Below are 19,896 nucleotides of genomic sequence, written 5' to 3'. Positions count from 1 at the left end.
AAGAAGTCCCTAGCCTTGAAATAGTCCAGTGGACTTTTAAGGATTTGGCCAGGTGCATTGTGGGAACTGTAGTTCCAACTTCCGAGGAGCAACTCAGAGACTCTGGAACTTTAGATTTGTGTTTAGGGCACTTTGAACCCTCAAGGGGATCTTCAGGAAGAAGTTCCAAAAGTTTGGAGCAACTTTTGGAAAAATCTCCATAAAGTGAATGACTTGACGTTAAGAGTCAGGCTGGCTACCTTCAGCAGCGACCTGGTCTGGATTTCAGGTTCATCCTACTGAAAGCTCAGGAGCTCCAAACTTCCAGGATTTGACCGGGGCCTTGAAGAGAAGCAATCCAATGATTTTGCATTGAAATAAGCCTGCTGGAGGGGACCACACAACATGGAGAGAAATCGTCTGAAGGTACAATTTTGGCTGATGCCTCCTGCTTAGTGTATCCCACCGGGGCTCCATCGAAGTTGGCGTCACACTTTGACTAATGCCGGTCAAGCACGACCAGATGTCCCAAGTTGGTACTATATGTTTTGAAACACTACAAAGTACTTAATCTTTTAAAAAAATCATATCTCTGGTTCTCTATATTGGATTTTTGTTGTTTTGGTGTAATTGTAAAGATACACATATTTCCTATTTTTAAAAATTACTGTGGGATTTTTATTGCGTGATGTGTCTTACTTATTTAATTTATTGGGGTTTTTAAATGCTTTACATACCTGACTACTGAGTTAAGCCTGCCTGCTTGCAGCAGCTACCGAGAGTTGAGCCAGAGGCTAATGTATTGAGACTATGACTGGAACTTATAATGCGTTGGTGGCCTCATTGCTAGTGGTAGGTGCATACTTATCCCCAATAATAATCCACCTTCCAACAGCAATCATGTCATTCGACAGTGCTGACAGTAGAGCACTAAGAAAAACATTTGGACCTTGCACTTAATATTTTACAAATTAAGAACTGTAGACTCACCAAACTCACTTCCATGTATCTTTATATTATATACCAAATGGTAATACCCATTTTGTCCATTTTATATCTTAAACCTTTTATATAAATGGACATTTTCCTCAAACAACTTAAAATATCCGTGAAGTTTTCTAGACATATCATAGAAGGTTGATAGGTAAGATTCATTTAACTACTGTGGAGCATTATTAGGTTTTTAAGAGTTGAACTTCTTCCTAAAGATAAAATTGCAAAAAGCCCTAGTTAATAGTGATGTTTACAGATTCAATTAAATAAAACTATTTCTACATTTTCAAGTGTAGCAACTTTTAGAGGCAACAATATTTTCTTCAATATGTCTATATCAGATAAGATTAGTTCAGAAACGAATGTGTGAAATGTCTCATTTTAGAGATGCAGAATTAATAACACTGTAAGATAACAATGCTGCTTTTAATGTGTTCACAAAAAACATTTAGAATAAACTCAAAACTTATATTACCATGAGCTATAGTGGCAGATTACTAAACTTTATGTTCAATAAAAAATGATTGACACAGACACTGAGGTTGAAACGTTTACAACAAAAATTGGGTTTTAGATCAAATTTAATATAGACTTGTGTTCCATTACTCACAAGCTTAGAGGTTATAGTTGTAAAAGATTTTTACTTCTCAAAATCCGGGCATGTACTACCTTTAAAAATGGTAAAAGCCCAGAATAAATCCTTATTGGAATAAGTGGATTGAGTTGGGTACATACTAGACCGTTCCAAAGATTTATACTTTTGTTCATCAATATCATATGAAACTCTTTTCTCCTTTTTCTCATTATGATCTTCCTTATCTAGGTCCTCTTCAGACTCTGAACTACAGCTGTTACTGCTGCTGTTGCACGTGCTGTTGCTGCTGCTGTAGTTCTTTTGTTTCTTTGAGGGGGTTGTGCTTTCAGGCATAGATGACAGAGTCTGAAATAGAGAAAAACTGGCAGGATTAGCAACAAATTATATTACATTAAAGCAACATCACAACTATATATTTATATATATATATATATTCACATATATATATATATATAAATATATATATATAATGTACAGCTCTACTTTATGCAGTATATTTCGGCCAATGGGAAATTTCTGTTATGCTAGAGTAATCTTGCATCATTTATGGCATTCCGTATTACACTTGTTATGCGAAAATCCTGAAATTATGCTATTACGACTGGTAACGTTAATAAAGACCATTCACAAAAAATGTATTGTGTAATCTTGCATAACTTTTTGTAAATCTCACTTAATTATGCAAAAGGAAATTGTGCACATTCTCAGCATATTTGCTATTCTTGAAAACATCATAGGCCCTGTCTTATATTTAGTGAGAACCTTTTGGAAATAATTAGATTTTTATGTGAATGACCCGAAGGCTGAGATAGGCTATACCTACTAACCACATCTCAAAAGCAGCACAAATAATTGGGGTCTTCAATGATCTACCAATCACATTCGATGCCCTGGTATCTAAATAGAGAAAGACACATCCAAAGCTGTGGTGATCCTTTTTAAAGAAGTCTGAGTCACGAAAAATAATGATAGTGATAGACACTTTCCACTCAAGTATAGTCGCTGGCGAAAAGCTATCTCAAGCACAGTATATTAGCAATAAAGATCCATATATATTTTCAATATTTATGAAGAAGTAGACATGTTGCACACTGACTGTAAGTAAAATTATGATCAATCATGCTTGCAATCCCTTTAAAAAGAAAAGTTCAACACAAATGGTGTTAAGTACCCAAGTAGGAGACACGTTCATTTTAGTGACAATTAGCTGGCATGCGTTTTGCTCAGGCAAGTAAAGACTTTGAGAGGGGAGACAGAAATTAAAATATGCAGGGACTTTAGTTACTATGCTGTTACTTCAAAGGTGGGACCTAAGAATCAAGGCCACTTGATGTGATGAACACAGAAAAGTAATTTTTTCAGTCTGTAAAATACATTTCTGCTAGAGTGAACAAATAATAACTGTGTTTGGAAATGCATGTGGAAAAGGCTGTGTTAATGTTAGTGTTAATGATAATGTTAATGCCATTTGTAAAGCGCACTGTTACCCAACGGGTGTCCTGGAGCGGAAAGATCAAATGTCCTACAGAGGTCTAAGCAAAAGAGAAGGCCGACTAACTGGACTGGAACAGCAACGTCTTAAGGGCTTTCCTAAACTCCAGAAGATTAATTATGACTCTAAGGTGAAATGGCAATTCATTCCGACCAATAAACGTCTACCTCCCCAGTTGGATTTTCTATCCAAGGGCACCTGAACCTATTCCGCTTCGGACGAGCGCAGGGTTCTCCTAGGCACATACCACTGGAGGTTCTGTCTGAGATGCAGGGGACCAAGTCCATAGAGAGATTTATGGACCACGCACAGAGCCTTGAAGCTAACCTGCTTCTTAACGGGCAACCAGTGCAGTTATTTTAGCTCCGCTGATATTGAAGCATATTTAGATGTTTTAGTCAGCAATCTGGCTGCCGTGTTCTGCAAAAGCTGAAGCCTTTTCAAAAGTCCTTCCTGGATGTTTAAGTATAAACTGTTACAATAGTCCAGTTTGGACATAACTAAGGCAATGATAACGGTTTTCTGACTATCCGTTGGAAGGAGAGGCAGATTCTTTTTTGCAGGATCTTAAAGTAAAGGATGTGGATGAGACCACTGCATTAACCTGGTCCTTCAGACAGGGTTTATTATTGATATAAACTCCCAAGTTCTTTACCTTCCTAACGGGTTGAGGGAGAGGGCCCATTTTATCCGGCCACCAGCCAGGAGACCAAAAATGTGCATTGTTGCCAAACAGAACCACCTCCGTCTTACTCAAAATGAGCTTAAGACAATTTTGATTCATCCAGCAACCTACAGCTGTTAAACAGTCCTGGAAGCGGGTGGCCGTATCATGTAACCTGTCTGGTAGCAGTGACAAAACAATTTGCGTGTCATCTGCGTAAGATGTTAAATCGAACCCAAAGGATTCGATCAAAGGTGCCAGTTGAGAGACATAAACGTTAAAAAGAGTAGGACTAATAGAAGATCCCTGAGGGACTCCACATGGTAATGTGAAAGGTTTCGATGTAAACCTTCCAAGGGCAACCGCCTGAACCCTGTCAGAAAGAAAGGATTTGAGCAGGATCCAAGCTGCCCCCTCTACCCCGATCTCTCGCAGCCTGTCCATCAATAGACTGTAATGGACAGTATCAAAGGCCGCGGAGAGATCCAACATAATCAGGGCTGCATTTCTTCCCTGATCTAAACTGGTTCTAATCTCATCGGTGGATTTGAGGAGAGCAGATTCCGTACTGTGTCCACCCCGGAATCCATATTGAGTAGGGTCTAGACTCTGGGAGGCTTCTAGAAATGCACTAAGTTGTGCGTTTATAATCTTTTCAATTATTTTAGCCGGTAAAGGAAGTCTAGAGATTGGTCTGAAACTATTGGAGTTCTTGGGATCGAGATTGGATTTCTTCAGTAGGGCCATTATAGATGCACTTTTCCAGATATTGGGAAAATAGCTTTCTTCAAACATTGCGTTGAAAAAAGGTGTTAAAATGAGTGCAACTGGTTCCGCCACTAGTTTAAGTGTAGCCAGTGGGAAAGGGTCTGTTGGTGAGCCCGATTTGGCCGACATGATCATTTTAGAAATCTCCGGGACGAAGACTGGGAAGAATTTATCAAATCGGGGGGAAACTTGAGCTGTTAAAGACGAATCTGTGTCGGCTGTAGGACGGATTTTAGTCATGGAACCTGACAACAAGGCAAAAATAGTATCAACCTTGTTAAAAAAAAATTCGGCTATGGAATCGCACAGCTCTTGGCTAGCCTCAATAGGAGAGGGGGCTGGATGAGCCAAGTCGGTGACAGTTCTAAACAATTCCCTTGTCGAATTCTTCGCCTGGTTAATTTTATTTACAAAACAAACCTGTTTTGTTTTTGCCAACAACAGTTTATATTGAGCCAGGGTCTGTTTATATTCTTGTCTAGCTGTTTCATTGTATTCCTTTCTCCAAGCGCTTTCAGAGCTTTTACAGACCAATTTTTTGTCTCTGAGCACCTGGGAATACCAAGGAGTAGAGGGGCGCGACCTGTTAAAGTGTCTGAATTTGTACGGAGCCAGTTTATCACCAGATAACTCAAGCCAGTTATTAAACGTTGTAGTTGCCATATCAAGATTTGTGGGCTGCAAAGATAGCGAAGAAGATAAAAGGTTAACAAGATCATTCGTTTTTATCTTTTTCCAGGCTTTACAGTATGTGGGCTTCATTTTGGGTTTCTTGACAGTCCTGTGGGGTAAAGCAACACTAAACAGCACCGCCTTGTGGTCTGACCACACCACTGGGAGCAGCTCTAAAAACTCCAACTGTAAGTTATTAGAAAAAATCCCATCTAATAAGTGCCCAGCCTTATGAGTAGCCCCCCTAACTTGCTGTTTGAGATCTACGCTATTCATAAAGTCCAGTAAGCTAGATGTATCAGAGTAACCATCGCTTTACAAATGAAAGTTAAAGTCATATGAATCGGAGCATAATTTATTTTCCAGCAGATTACATGCTTGAGTCAAAAATCGATTCCTCGGACCTGGCAGCCTATAGATAAGGTTCCTTTAAAAGTATACTGATGTGAGAGCTAGAAGCAAAATTCCAACGCTTCACAGTCCTTTGTGGTGGAGTTAGCAAAGGATACACTTAGCGACCTTAAACAAATACCTGCTAGCCCGCCGCCCTTTTTATGGGGTCTAATTAAGATATGCACTGTATAATTAGGTGGTGTCGCTTTTACCAGATCTGGACCAGACGCTTGATCTGTCCAGGACTCTGTAATAAAAGCAATGCTAATTCGTTCTTCCTCTATTAAGGTGGCACAATCGATACTATGTTTTACCAAGGATCTAGCATTTAACAAGACACATTTAACTCCTTAGTATCCACCTGCTTCTGTGCTCTATAGTTATTGGCAGTGTCTATCCTACTATGAAAGAGGGCTTCCGGTAATTTGATTTTACAGCCCTGACAGACTATAACGGCCTGAAGGGCCTCTGTGCTGGGGATAATACAAATACAGTTCTGCTCAGGAAACAAAGTGTTAAGACTATGAAGCTTACCACTCGAATAAGGGTCCAGTCTGACAACTTCTCTATCCAAACGGACAGGGGGCTGGCGCTGTGCACGGGCCGTGTGTGGATGTGTACAGACGGGCGTGCCTTAGGCGCGCCCGCTGCGCGCTTGCGCCAGATCTGCTTATCAAGTACTATTGGGGAGAGCGACTAGCGCGCTGACCCTGCCTCCTCCCAAGATGGTGGTCGCCTGTGCCCAGCAGACCCCGGGGAGTCCGGCTCCTAGCACTGTGCAAAGCTCGCAAAACAGGTAATAGTTAAAACCAGCGTCGTGACAAACAAATATATCCACAATTTTTTAAAATGCTAAGAGTAAATAAGTATGGTGGTCTCTCCCGGCTGTGCCTCAGGAGGACATCAATCATTGAGCGTGCTCGCGCCGGATCTGCTTATCACGTGATATTGGGGAGAGCGACTAGCGCGCTGACCCTGCCTCCTCCCAAGACGGTGGTCGCCTGTGCCCAGCAGACCCCGGGGAGTCCGGCTCCAAGCACTGTGCAAAGCTTGCAAAACTGTGTGTCGCAAAACTGATGTCCTCCTGAGGCTGTGCCTCAGGAGGACATCAACCAGATTTGTTTACAGGATTTTCTGGTCGAACCATCCATCAACCCTCCTCCTGGGCAGGGTATTTCTATGAAATCTGTTCTACAGGTAAGGAATCTGCAGGCAGAAATATCCCTACAAAAAAAAAGTTACTTACCTGTGGTAACAATCTTTCTGATACTCTATCTACCTGCAAATTCCTCACTGACTCGCCCACCACCCTGTTTGATGGATGAGTTATAGGGAAAGTTGAAATGACAGTTCAAGACATTACTGTTATGAACCGTATGACAAAAGTATGCAAGTCAGAGTAAATGTTTACACCATGCATTCACTGTCTGACCTTAAAACATAGATATCAGAGAACTAGTATCAGACTTATTTTGCCTTATTAAGGCCCTTGTTCGGATGATTTGACACTTTCCCAAGTTCCATGAAAGATAATGACATGTTACATATGGGTCAAAATTAGACAGCCAAACTTAACATGCTCAAAATGGAGTCTGACCTTGGGGTCTATACAACATCATCTAACATAGTGTTCTGTTTATGTGGGTTGTTAGACCTGACACCCTTGGCGTGGTTTTCCCCTATCTTTTTGCCTCTGCCTCCTATATTTTTGATACTGTGCTGGATTTCGTTTTTGCTGGTTTAGATGCTTTGGACACTCTGCCACTGATGAACAGTGCCAGAGTGTAAGTGCTCCCTATATAAATTATCATATTGATTGGGTATACCTGATTGGCATATTTGTATCACCATGAAGTCCCTAGTAAAGTGCACTGTGTGTGCCAAGGCTGGTGATGACAGATGCTACTAGTCAGACCCTCCAGCTTATCGCGATTTCGCGATTTGCAAAAAAATCGCAAAATCGGCCGATCCGTGCAAATGCCGCGATATTTACACAAACGCCCACGAAATCTGGCGTTTCCGTCCGTGAGCCGCCAATCAATGGAAAGGAGGAGGGTCAGCATCCAGCAGCGGGCGAGGGGCGACGAGAGGAGACGAGAGGAGAGGAACAACCAGCAGGAGAGCAGAGAGCAGGAAGGAGACCAGGGGGAGAGAGAAGCGGCAGCGGACACGAGGAGAGCGGAGAGCAGGAGACCAGACACGACGACTCTTCTCCAGCCTCCACCCCCCAGCCCAGGAACACGGAAGCGGGAGCGGCACCCCGCCGGCAAGCAGGAGACAGCCGGCAAACAGCGAACAGGTACGTCCTTCACGCCGTACTTAATAAAAAAAAAAATTCCTTTTGTGGGGGCCCGCCGCACAAGGGGCACGCGGCGGGCCCCGGGCGGCCAAAAATAATTTTCTTTACTTTCCGGTGGGGGCCTGCAGCACCCGGGGCACGCGGCGGGCCCCGGGGGGCCAAAAATCATTTTCTCTACTTTCCGGTGGGGGCCCGCCGCACACGGGGCACGCGGCGGGCCCCGGGGGGCCAAAAATCATTTTCTTTACTTTCGGGTGGGGGCCCGTGGCACACGGGGCATGCAGCGGGCCCCGGGGGGGCCCAAATTCATGTTTTTACCTTTGTTGTGGGGGCTTGCTGCACACAGGGGCACACAGCGGGCCCCGGGGGGCCCAAATCCATGTTTTTTAACTTTGTTGCACTGTACTGATCGATCCGGGCATTATTGTTTTTACATTATAACCAGCAGCACACTACTGGTCTAGATTTGGAGTGCTCAGAAGAACTGAACGTACATGGCCAAGATTAACATGCCTTTTAACCAAAACAAATGGGCTGAATTGTAAATAAACAAAATGTACATAGCTCCATGTTGGCAAATAACTCAAACAGTAAGATATCTGTGTTTGTTGTCGAAAAAACCCCAAAATAAAATGCCGCTAAATGCCGCTAAATTTTCATTTTGTGCCGCTAAATTTTCATTTTTGTGCCGCTAAATTTGCCAATCCATGCCGCTATATCCTGGGGGGTCTAGTTATTGGGCCTGCAGCGCTGATTGTGCCACCCACATAAGTAGCCCTAAAATGGTGTCTCAGGCCTGCCACCGCAGTGCCTGTGTGCAGTCAGTGAACTTCCATGTCCTCCTGGCCAGTGTCCCCACTGGCTGGGCCTAACCCTTCCCTTTATGTACACATTGGTCACCCCTATGGAAGGCTCAAGGTACCCCCCTGGGCAGGTTGCAGTGTATAGGAAAGGTAGAGCATGTACTAGTGCAGGTAACATGCTCTGGTAGTAATCAGCAGCCATTTTGTGTGCTCACTGCTGCAAGGTTATCTTGCTCCATAGACTAACATGGGGAGGCTGGTCCCAATGGATACCAGCCTATCTTCTCATAGGAACAAGATGGGACATAAGTGATTGATATCCCTGAACTCAGAATTTAATAACACATCTTTTAGGAGAGGTTGTTTTTAAATTCTGTGTTTGAGAGCAGTACTTTTAGAAAGTGGCTGTTCTCTTGTCTAACCTTTCTGTGTGCCTGGGCCTGCTTGTGGATTGACTGTCTGGTTTGAGGGTGACAGGGGCTGGGGAGCCCCCAGGAGGTTGTCTGAGTCAGCCCGTGGTTGAATGACTGCATCTGCAACTAGAGTGGTGGGAGGAGATAGCACCTGGGAGTGAATAGGGCTGTGCCTGCCTGCCACAATGCCGGCTCCACCTCCTGCTGGGCGACTGTCACCTCTGCCCCTCACACTGAAAGGAAGGAAGAAGCCAGGAAGCCCAAGGGCTCCAGCAACACCCAGAACTTGTTTAGACCGGGCTCAGGGCCCACTTGCACAAAGACTTCAAAGACTTTTTGGGGTATAAGAGAAGGACCCCTGACAACAGATTTTCAGATTCTACAATCAAGAGGAACCTCTGCCAGAAGAAGGACTGCTGAAGGAACTGAAGGAAGACTGCCTTGCTGTGTGCTCTAAGGGCTGACCTGTCCTGCTATCCAACTGAAGGAGAGAAGAAGAAGGGCTTTGCTGTGTGCTGTGCCCCTACCTGCTTGAACTACCAAGACTTTGCTGTGTGCTGTGTCTCTGCAAGAATCTCCAAGGGCCTGAGAAGAGCTGGCCTCTTGTCCTGGAACACAGAGTTAAAAGGTTCCCAAGCATTTCCAAACTGCTGAGAAGATCGTGCTGTGGTTTGCTCTCAGTGCGTGTTTCTAACTGCTGGCCGTGGGAGAAGATCGATGTGCACATCGGCACATATTCAGGGGTGACAGGAGGATCGTGGTGCCTCCCTGCATAGAGAATCACCCCCGATGATCTGGTGGCTTTGTAAGCAGTCCAGCCGTGACCTGTGCCCTTAAATTCATTTGCCGCCTTTTCACCGCCGCGGCCCGGGGCCAAAAACACCCTAAGAAGCTCGCCGTACATTGCCAGTACCATCGAAGCGAAGATCGAGCCCGCTGCTCTCTCATTGGTCGAGAGAGCCGAGCCCCCTCACTAACGCCACGCTGGGATTGGCCCCAGCGCCGCCGCGTCATCACCGAAGCCGAGTCATCTATGTGACCCGATCTCGCAGAGGGAGCCGCGAGTGTGTCCAGCGCCCCTGGCCTGCCGTCCCCAAAGAAGAGTGCTGCACTAACTCCCCGCCGCTCGTTGGATTGTCGAGAGCAGGCGGGAGAGCAGACGGGACCGGCCGGGGCTGTTCTGGAGACCCCGCCCTCGCTGAGGCAGCAGTAGCGAGCGCAACGGTGAGGGGAACGAAATATAATACCGCCAGAGTCAGCAAAGAGCTGGCTTTGGCCCTACAGCCCTGTTGTGTTAGCTGTGATCGTTATTAGAGACTTGAGACAATTTTTAAGTAATAACCTTCCTAAGAAACAAGTTAAATACTAAGAGGAACTGAAGATATCGTGCAATCATTCTGTAACTGTTTATTTTTACTGCTGAAACTAGATAAAGCTATATTTTTACATATACTTACCTGTGTGGTCTCAGTTGTGGTGTGTTGTAGAAGTACTGTATGTGTTAAGTGCGAATATTGTACACATTGCCTTGGGGATAAGCCTGTCTGCTCGTGCCAAGCTACCTAGGGGGTGAGCAGGGGTTATCTACAGTGTGTAGGGACCCTGACTAGAAGTAAGGGTCCCTACTTGGTCAAAGGTAATTACCTCTGCCAATTAGAGACCCCCAGTTCTAACATTGTTGGACAGTGGTGTGGATTTTAAACTATTATTTGCACTTAACCTGCAGTGATTTTGCGTACACCACTAGTCTAGTTTAGCAGCCACAGATTGCACCTGATTTTTTTCTTTTTGGTGAAACATATTTTTGGAAAGCCTAGGAAGCATCATGTCTCAGAAAGGAGCAAGCGAAGGAGTAGAATTGGAATTTGAAATTCAGGAGTTGCTCACATATAAAAAGGAGCAACTGAAGCAATTCTGCAAACAGCTTGGATGCTCAGTGAAGGGCAGCGCAAACAAGGAAGAGCTACAGAAACCTCTAAGGGCCTGGTGGGAGGCCAAACATGTTGATTCAGAGGATGTTACTGGAGAGAGGGATGACAGGTGATTGGTTTTGAATCCCAGGATTTACCAGTGAATAGGTCAGCTTCTAGGGCTGGCAGCAACCATTCCAGTAGGGGCCTTTCTCCAGAGGAGCTGGAGGAAAATCAGAGGGCTAGGGCCCATGAGATTGAGCTTTTTAAACTCAAGGCTCAAGCAGAAGAGAGAAAGTTACGCCTTGACAGTGAGAAAAAGGCAGAGGAGAGAAGGAATGCTCTCGCTTTGGAGGAGAAGAAACTCCAGTTGGCTCATGAGTTGAGTCTGAGGGAGCTGGACCTTAAAGCTAAACAAGTGGAGTCCAGTTCTAATGGTGGCAGCGCACAGCCAGTGCAGGCGGGTAAAGTATACATACCCAAAGATTTGGTGCAGAATTATCAGAGGGGTGAGGATATCTATGCATGGTTTAGATCATATGAGCTTGCCTTGAAGAAGAATGAAGTGCCTGAGAAGAGTTGGGGGGCCGGTTTGTGGAAGCATTTTGAGGCCTCTGGGAGGGGTGTCTTGGCACCCTTAGAAGCATCAGGTACCTTAACCTACCCCACTATGAAGGAGGCTTTATGCCTCAGGTATGGGCTTACTCCAGAACAGTACCGCCAGAAGTTTAGGAACTTCAAGAAACTTGATTCTAGTACTTGGGTGGAGTGTGTGAGAATGTACACGCGTGCACTGGAAGGTTGGATAAAGGGCAGCAAAGTAACTGATTATATGGGGTTGTGTCACTTGATTAGTTGGGAGCACTTGAGTATTCTATGTGTTCCAGAGCTGCGCCAGCATCTTTTAGACAGCAAGTTAACTGATCGCAGTGAGCTTGCTAAGGAGGCGGACCGCTGGACTAGCACCAGGGTCCACAAGGGGGTGGTAAGTACCCCAGCCAAGGGTGGACAGGGTCCCCAGCAGAAGGGTGGGAAGGACAAGGGTAACAGTAAGGAGTTCTCTAAAGGGCCCCAAACTAGTTCCAAGGAGAAGGAGTCCCAACCCCCCAGGCCTAAGAGGCCTTGGCCCCATAAGGGCAGGCAGGACAACAGAGCTCAACCTACTTGTTATGAATGTAGAGAGGTGGGGCACATTGCCCCTAAATGTCCCAACAAACCTCCAGCACCCACTGGTGCTCCAACCCCAGGGTTAGCCAGTGTAGTTTTGGGAAGTGATTTGGTTTCCAGTGGGGAGGAGGGATTAGCAGTGATGACCCTTGTCTCTTTAGGAGACTAAGAGATGGTCCAGGAAACCTTGCTGCCCGCTAACACTAAAAAATACGGGCAGAAGGTGACCATCAATGGAAAAGAGATAGAGGCTCTGAGAGACACAGGGGCCAGCGTGACATCTGTCAGGTGTCAGTGGGTGTCTGAAGAGCAGATCATTCCCAATGTACTCCGTCCTGTGGTAGCAGCTGACAGTTCAGTGTGCCTCTGCAAGTTGGCACGTGTTCCCTTTGAATGGGAGGGAGTCTCCGGTCTTTTGGAAGTTGTTGTCAGTGATGCCTTGCCTGTAGACTGTCTACCCATTGGCAGCAAGAGGGTGGTCCCTCCAGGGAGGAGTTCTGCCAGGCGCAGAAGGAGTGCCCTTCTCTCATTGGTGTGCGGCAACAGGCTGCAGACCAGGCAGCAGGCCTAGGGTCCAAGTAACATTTGATTTACTGGGAGGATGATCTACTTTATAGTGAGCCTAAGTTCGCTGAGCCCGGCGCAGCCCGTGTGCTGGTGGTACCTGAGCGCTTCAGGAACTTCCTACTGGGCCTGGCTCATGACGTGCCTCTCGCAGGACATCTGGGGCAAGATAAGACCTATCACAGGCTTGTCACCCACTTTTACTGGCCCCAGATGAAGAAGCACGTCGGTGCCTTTTGTAAGTCTTGCCAAACTTGTCAGGCCAGTGGCAAGAGCGGAGGGAAGTGCGTGGCACCACTCCAACCCTTTCCTGTGGTGAGCACCCCTTTTGAGCGGGTGGGCATCGACATCGTGGGGCCCCTGGATCCCAAGACCGCCTTAGGCAACAGGTTTATCCTGGTCTTGGTGGACCATGCCACCCGGTACCCGGAAGCAATCCCTCTCAGGACAATCACAGCCCCCGTGGTGGGCCGTGCATTGATGGGGATCTTTTCCCGCGTGGGGTTCCCCAGGGAGGTGGTCTTCGACCGGGGAACAAACTTCATCTCTAGGTACATGAAGTCTCTGTGGGAGGAGTTTGGGTGACATACAAGTTCACCACTCCTTACCACCCTCAAGGAAATGGGTTGGTTGAAAGGTTCAACCGCACCCTAAAAGGCATGATTATGGGCCTAGAAGAACCCATGAGGCGGAAGTGGGACGTCTTGTTACCATGCCTGTTGTTTGCCTACAGGGAGGTGCCTCAGAAATCCTTAGGGTTCAGTCCCTTTGAATTACTGTATGGCCACCCTGTCAGAGGACCTCTCACTCTGGTGAAGGAGGGGTGGGAGAAATCCCGTGGGAAAACCCCCCAGGATGTGTTCAGCTATGTGCTGGCCATCCGCAACCAGACAAAGTGCTTCAGGAAGCTCGCTCAAGAGAACCTGGAAGCTAACCAGGAGGAAATGAAAAGATGGTACGACCAGAATACCACTCTGGTTGAGTTCCACCCTGGTCAGAAAGTGTGGGTGATGGCACCGGTGGAGCCTTGTGCGCTCCGTGACAAGTGGACCGGGCCATATGAGGTGGTAGAGCGCAAGAGCGAAGTTACCTACCTGGTTAACATGAAGACTCCCAGGCAGCCCCTGAGAGTGTTGCACGTGAACCGCCTCAAACCCCACTTTGAGAGGTCTGCAGTGACTATGCTCATGGCTACAGATGCTGGAGGGGAAGAGGATAGTGACCCTCTCCCTGACCTCCTGGCAGCCAAGGAGCAAGACGGGTCAGTGGATGGTGTGGTCCTCTCGCCCACTCTGACCCCAGAGCAGCAGAGGGACTGTCGCCAGGTCTTGGGTCAGTTCGCCTCCCTGTTCTCCCTGACCCCAGGTGTCACCAACTGGTGCGTCCACAATGTGGACACTGGAGATAGTCTGCCTGTGAAGCAAAAGTTTTACAGGGTGGCTGACAAGGACAGAGCCAGCATCAAGGAAGAAGTTTCCAAGATGTTGGTGCTAGGGGTAATTGAGCCCTCCAGCAAGCCCTGGGCTAGCCCAGTGGTCTTAGTGCCTAAGAAAGCTGCTACGCCCGGTGGCCCTCCAGAACTCCGTTTCTGCGTGGACTACCGTGGGCTCAATGCGGTCACCAAAACTGACGCACACCCCATCCCCAGAGCTGATGAGCTTGTGGATCGGTTGGGAGCTGCCCAGTACCTCAGCACCTTTGATTTGTCTTCAGGGTACTGGCAGATTACCTTAACTGAGGGGGCCAAGGAGAGGTCAGCAATTTCAATGCCAGAGGGGCACTTCCAGTTCCCCGTCATGCCCTTTGAGTTGAAAAATGCCCCTGCCACATTCCAGAGACTGGTCAACCAGGTACTAGCCGGGCTGGAGCTATTCAGCGCTGCATACCTGGATGACATTGCTGTGTTCAGCTCCACTTGGGAGGAACACCTGCAAACACCTCTGTGAAGTGTTGAAGGCCCTGCAGAATGCAGGCCTCACTATCAAGGCCAGTAAGTGCCAGATAGGGCAGGGATCAGTGGTGTGCTTGGGACACCAGGTGGGGAGCGGCCAGGTGGCGCCCCTACAGCCAAAGATTGATACCATTCTGGCTTGGGAACCCCCCAAGACCCAAACAGCGGTGAGAGCCTTCCTGGGCCTCACCGGGTATTACAGACGGTTCATCAAAGGATATGGCACCATTGTTGCCCCTTTGACAGAGCTAACCTCTAGAAATCAGCCCAGGAAAGTGAATTGGACCGAAGCCTGTCAAACTGCTTTTGATGCCCTAAATGCTGCCATGTGCACAGCACTGGTGCTTAACCACTTGGATGCTAAGGTGTTTTATGGCTTTTAATGTAATTTCCATTGAAATCAATGGAAACTCCATGACGAGCTGGGCTCGTCATGAGCGTCGAAGGGGTTAAGGCACCTGACTTTTCCAGTGATTTCATTGTGCAGACAGACGCTTCAGAGCAAGGCATGGGAGCAGTACTCTCACAGATCAACGACGAGGGCGGAGACCAACCTGTAGCTTTCATTAGTAGGAGGCTACTCCCCAGGGAACAGAGATGGAGTGCAATTGAAAGGGAAGCTTTTGCTGTGGTCTGGACTCTGAAGAAGCTGAAGCCCTACCTGTTTGGAACTCACTTCCGTGTTCAGACCGACCACAGACCCCTCAGATGGTTAATGCAGATGAGGGGTGAGAACCCAAAACTGTTGAGGTGGTCCATCTCCCTACAGGGAATGGACTTTGCGGTGGAACACCGCCCTGGCACAGAACACGCCAATGCTGATGGTCTGTCCAGATTCTTCCACCTTAGTGAAGAGGACTCCCAAGAGGTTGGGTAGTTCTCCCCACTTTCAGCTGGAGGGGACACGTGTTAGACCTGGCATCCTTGGCGTGGTTTCCCCCTATCTTTTTGCCTCTGCCTCCTGTATTTTTGATACTGTGCTGGGTTTCGTTTTTGCTGGTTTAGATGCTTTGGACACTCTGCCACTGCTGAACAGTGCCAGAGTGTAAGTGCTCCCTATGTAAATTATCATATTGATTGGGTATACCTGATTGGCATATTTTTATCACCATGAAGTCCCTAGTAAAGTGCACTGTGTGTGCCAGGGCTGGTGATGACAGATGCTACTAGTGGGCCTGCAGCGCTGATTGCGCCACCCACATAAGTAGCCCTAAAATGGTGTCTCAGGCCTGCCACCGCAGTGCCTGTGTGCAGTCAGTGAACTGCCATGACCTCCTGGCCAGTGTCCCCACTGGCTGGGCCTAACCCTTCCCTTTATGTACACATTGGTCACCCCTATGGAAGGCTCAAGGTACCCCCCTGGGCAGGGTGCAGTGTATAGGAAAGGTAGAGCATGTACTAGTGCAGGTAACATGCTCTGGTAGTGAGCAGCAGCCATTTTGTGTGCTCACTGCTGCAAGGTTATCTTGCCCCATAGACTAACATGGGGAGGCTGGTCCCAATGGATACCAGCCTATCTTCTCATAGGAACAAGATGGGACATAAGTGATTGATATCCCTGAACTCAGAATTTAATAACACATCTTTTAGGAGAGGTTGTTTTTAAATTCTGTGTTTGAGAGCAGTACTTTTAGAAAGTGGCTGTTCTCTTGTCTAACCTTTCTGTGTGCCTGGGCCTGCTTGTGGATTGACTGTCTGGTTTGAGGGTGACAGGGGCTGGGGAGCCCCCAGGAGGTTGTCTGGGTCAGCCCGTGGTTGAATGACTGCATCTGCAACTAGAGTGGTGGGAGGAGATAGCACCTGGGAGTGAATAGGGCAGTGCCTGCCTGCCACAATGCTGGCTCCACCTCCTGCTGGGCGACTGTCACCTCTGTCCCTCACACTGAAAGGATGGAAGAAGCCAGGAAGCCCAAGGGCTCCAGCAACACCCAGAACTTGTTTAGACCGGGCTCAGGGCCCACTTGCACAAAGACTTCAAAGACTTTTTGGGGTATAAGAGAAGGACCCCTGACAACAGATTTTCAGATTCTACAATCAAGAGGAACCTCTGCCAGAAGAAGGACTGCTGAAGGAACTGAAGGAAGACTGCCTTGTTGTGTGCTCTAAGGGCTGACCTGTCCTGCTATCCAACTGAAGGAGAGAAGAAGAAGGGCTTTGCTGTGTGCTGTGCCCCTACCTGCTTGAACTACCAAGACTTTGCTGTGTGCTGTGTCTCTGCAAGAATCTCCAAGGGCCTGAGAAGATCTGGCCTCCTGTCCTGGAACCCAGGGTTAAAAGGTTCCCAAGCAATTCCAAACTGCTGAGAAGATCGTGCTGTGGTTTGCTCTCAGTGCGTGTTTCTAACTGCTGGCCGTGGGAGAAGATTGATGTGCTCATCGGCACATATTCAGGGGTGACAGGAGGATCATGGTGCCTCCCTGCGTAGAGAATCACCCCGATGATCCGGTGGCTTTGTAAGCGGTCCAGCCGTGACCTGTGCCCTTAAATTCATTTACCGCCTTTTCACCGCCACGGCCCGGGGCCAGAAACACCCTAAGAACTCGCCGTACATTGCCAGTACCATCGAAGCGAAGATCGAGCCCGCTGCTCTCTCATTGGTCGAGAGAGCCGAGCCCCCTCACTAACGCCGCGCTGGGATTGGCCCCAGCGCCGCCGCGTCATCACCGAAGCCGAGTCATCTACGTGACCCGATCTCGCCAAGGGAGCCGAGAGTGTGTCCAGCGCCCCTGGCCTGCCGTCCTCGAAGAAGAGTGCTGCACTAACTCCTGCCCGCTCGTTGGATTGTCGAGAGCGGGCGGGAGCGCAGACGGGACCGGCCGGGGCTGTTCTGGAGACCCCGCCCACGCTGAGGCAGCAGTAGCGAGCGCAACGGTGAGGGGAACGAAATAAAATACCGCCAGAGTCAGCAAAGAGCTGGCTTTGGCCCTACAGCCCTGTTGTGTGAGCTGTGATCGTTTTTAGAGACTTGAGACAATTTTTAAGTAACAACCTTCCTAAGAAACAAGTTAAATACTAAGAGGAACTGAAGATATCGTGCAATTATTCTGTAACTGTTTATTTTTACTGCTGAAACTAGATAAAGCTATATTTTTACATATACTTACATGTGTGGTCTCAGTTGTGGTGTGTTGTAGAAGTACTGTATGTGTTAAGTGCGAATATTGTACACATTGCCTTGGGGATAAGCCTTTCTACTCGTGCCAAGCTACCTAGGGGGTGAGCAGGGGTTATCTACAGTGTGTATTCCTTCACCCTGACTAGAAGTAAGGGTCCCTACTTGGTCAAAGGTACTTACCTCTGCCAATTAGAGACCCCAGTTCTAACATGGGTTAATAATGCACTGCTGTCCACTTTGCAGGTCTGGACTGGCATTTCTGGATACAACTTTTGACTTTTGAATTTGTGTCGGTCTGCACGTTTATGGCACGTTTATCAAAATTTGTGAAAAATAATACGCTCTTGCGTCATTTTTGATTATCCACTCAGCTAGGGTACAGGCGTGTGTACCTGTTCACATGTGCAAATAACCTCATAGGGAAAGTCCCATAACCACAGCTTTTCTGTTGTAAAGAGGTATGGGGTTCTCTGAATCCCAAGAAACTCTACAAGCAAGTTAGCTATTCCATGCTCTCAGAGTTTTGTAGAAGTAGTATTTAGGGTGTTCGTTTGTTAAGGACATTCCATACATGTTAGAAGAAAAAGTTACGTACCCGTGGTAACAATCTTTCTGTTGAATACTCGATCTAACTTCAGATTCCTCACCTGTAGAACAGTCCCAGGTGTCAGACTGGATCTGGAAAACTTCAAAGCTCAACCTGCTGGTAGGGTGGGCCAGACTCAGTCAATGCTGGAAGTGAAGTCAGACGTTGTTCCCGAGGCCATATAGCGCCCACCCGATGCAACAATGTCATTTGCGTCCATCTTTTCCAAGCCTTCGAGGCATGAGAACAGATTGACATCCACTGAGTAGTGCAGTACCAAAAAATTCAGTTTGGGATCTTATCAACTTTCCCTATAACTCATCCATCAAACAGGGTGGTGGGCGAGTCAGTGAGAAATTTGCAGGTAGATAGAGTATCAGAAAGATTGTTACCACAGGTAAGTAACTTTTTTTTTAGGGATATTTCTACCTGCAGGTTCCTCACCTGCAGAACAGATTTCATAGAAATACAATGCCCAGGAGGAGGGTTGATGGATGGTTCGACCAGAAAATCCTGTAAAAAAATAAGGCGAATAACCGATCCCTGCGCACCTCAGAGTCCAGGCAACAGTGTTTGGAGAAGTTATACAAAGACGCCCCTGTTGCCACTTTGCAGATGTCTGCTATAGGGAAATCTCCTGCAAGAGCAGATGTGGTGTCCTTAGCCCTGGTGGAATGGGCCTTGATAACCCTATTGTGGTTCATTCTTGGCTTAGGTATAGCAAGTTGTAATACAGAGGATAATCCAGTTAGATAGTGTTCTCTACGGAATTCCCTTGCTTGTTTTGCACCACAGTACCCAACGAAGAGCGGGTCATCCAGGTGAACATCTTATGTGCGGTACAGAAAGTACTTGACTGCCCGCCTAGGATCCAACCTATGAAACAGCTCCTCCTCTTTAATAGGGGAGCGACAAAGGTTGGAAGGGTATTGGATTGACTAAGGAGAAATGGTGCCACCACCTTATGGAAGAAAGCAGCCCTGGAAAGCAACACCAATTTGTCCACGTAAAAACAGGTGAACGGAGGACGACAACTAAGGGCTTGCAACTCGCTCAATCTTCTAGCAGAAGTGAATGTCAACATACATACCGATTATCTAGGTAGAGTCTAAAATCAGGTCCCTATTAGAAAAGTCAAGACTAAATTCAAATCCAATTGTGGAACAACAAAGGGAGTTGGGAATAGAGATTGGTCAATTATTTTAGTAAACGCATGACAGTGGGAGATTTGAAAAGAGACGGCTGATCTAGCAGACAGAGGAAAGCCGACAAGGCTGCTAAATACTCCATAACAGTGCCAACCGCACAGCCCCTCTGTGCCAAAGAAGGTGCATGTTGCAAAACATAGGATAATTTGGCACGTAATGGGTCCACATGAGTGTCTGCACACCATAATACAAAGTTGTTCTATCTGCCGAAGTGTGCCGAGTTGATGGATGGAAGACATACAGATAGGATAACATCAACCACCTCTGATGGCATCTAGAAGGAACTCAGATGTCGCCGCTGAATCTCCAAGCATGTAGGGTTAG

At 47.2% G+C, this 19,896-nt stretch overlaps 1 protein-coding gene across 1 annotated transcript in view; it reads right to left on the bottom strand.

Moving 5' to 3' along the window:
* TTLL7 (tubulin tyrosine ligase like 7) overlaps positions 1 to 19,896 on the bottom strand; it is a 1,017,987-nt gene that overhangs the window by 279,451 nt on the left and 718,640 nt on the right. Inside the window, exon 17 of the mRNA XM_078659263.1 lies at positions 1,708 to 1,912. Within this exon, the coding sequence (XP_078515389.1) occupies positions 1,708 to 1,912 (205 nt within the window). The remainder of the gene's footprint in view (positions 1 to 1,707; positions 1,913 to 19,896) is intronic.

This window comes from Lissotriton helveticus, chromosome 1_1, assembly GCF_964261635.1.
Source record: "Lissotriton helveticus chromosome 1_1, aLisHel1.1, whole genome shotgun sequence".
In the NCBI taxonomy this organism is placed as follows: domain Eukaryota; kingdom Metazoa; phylum Chordata; class Amphibia; order Caudata; family Salamandridae; genus Lissotriton; species Lissotriton helveticus.
Note: the sequence above shows the minus strand (reverse complement) of the source record. Positions and strands in the feature narration are given on the sequence as shown.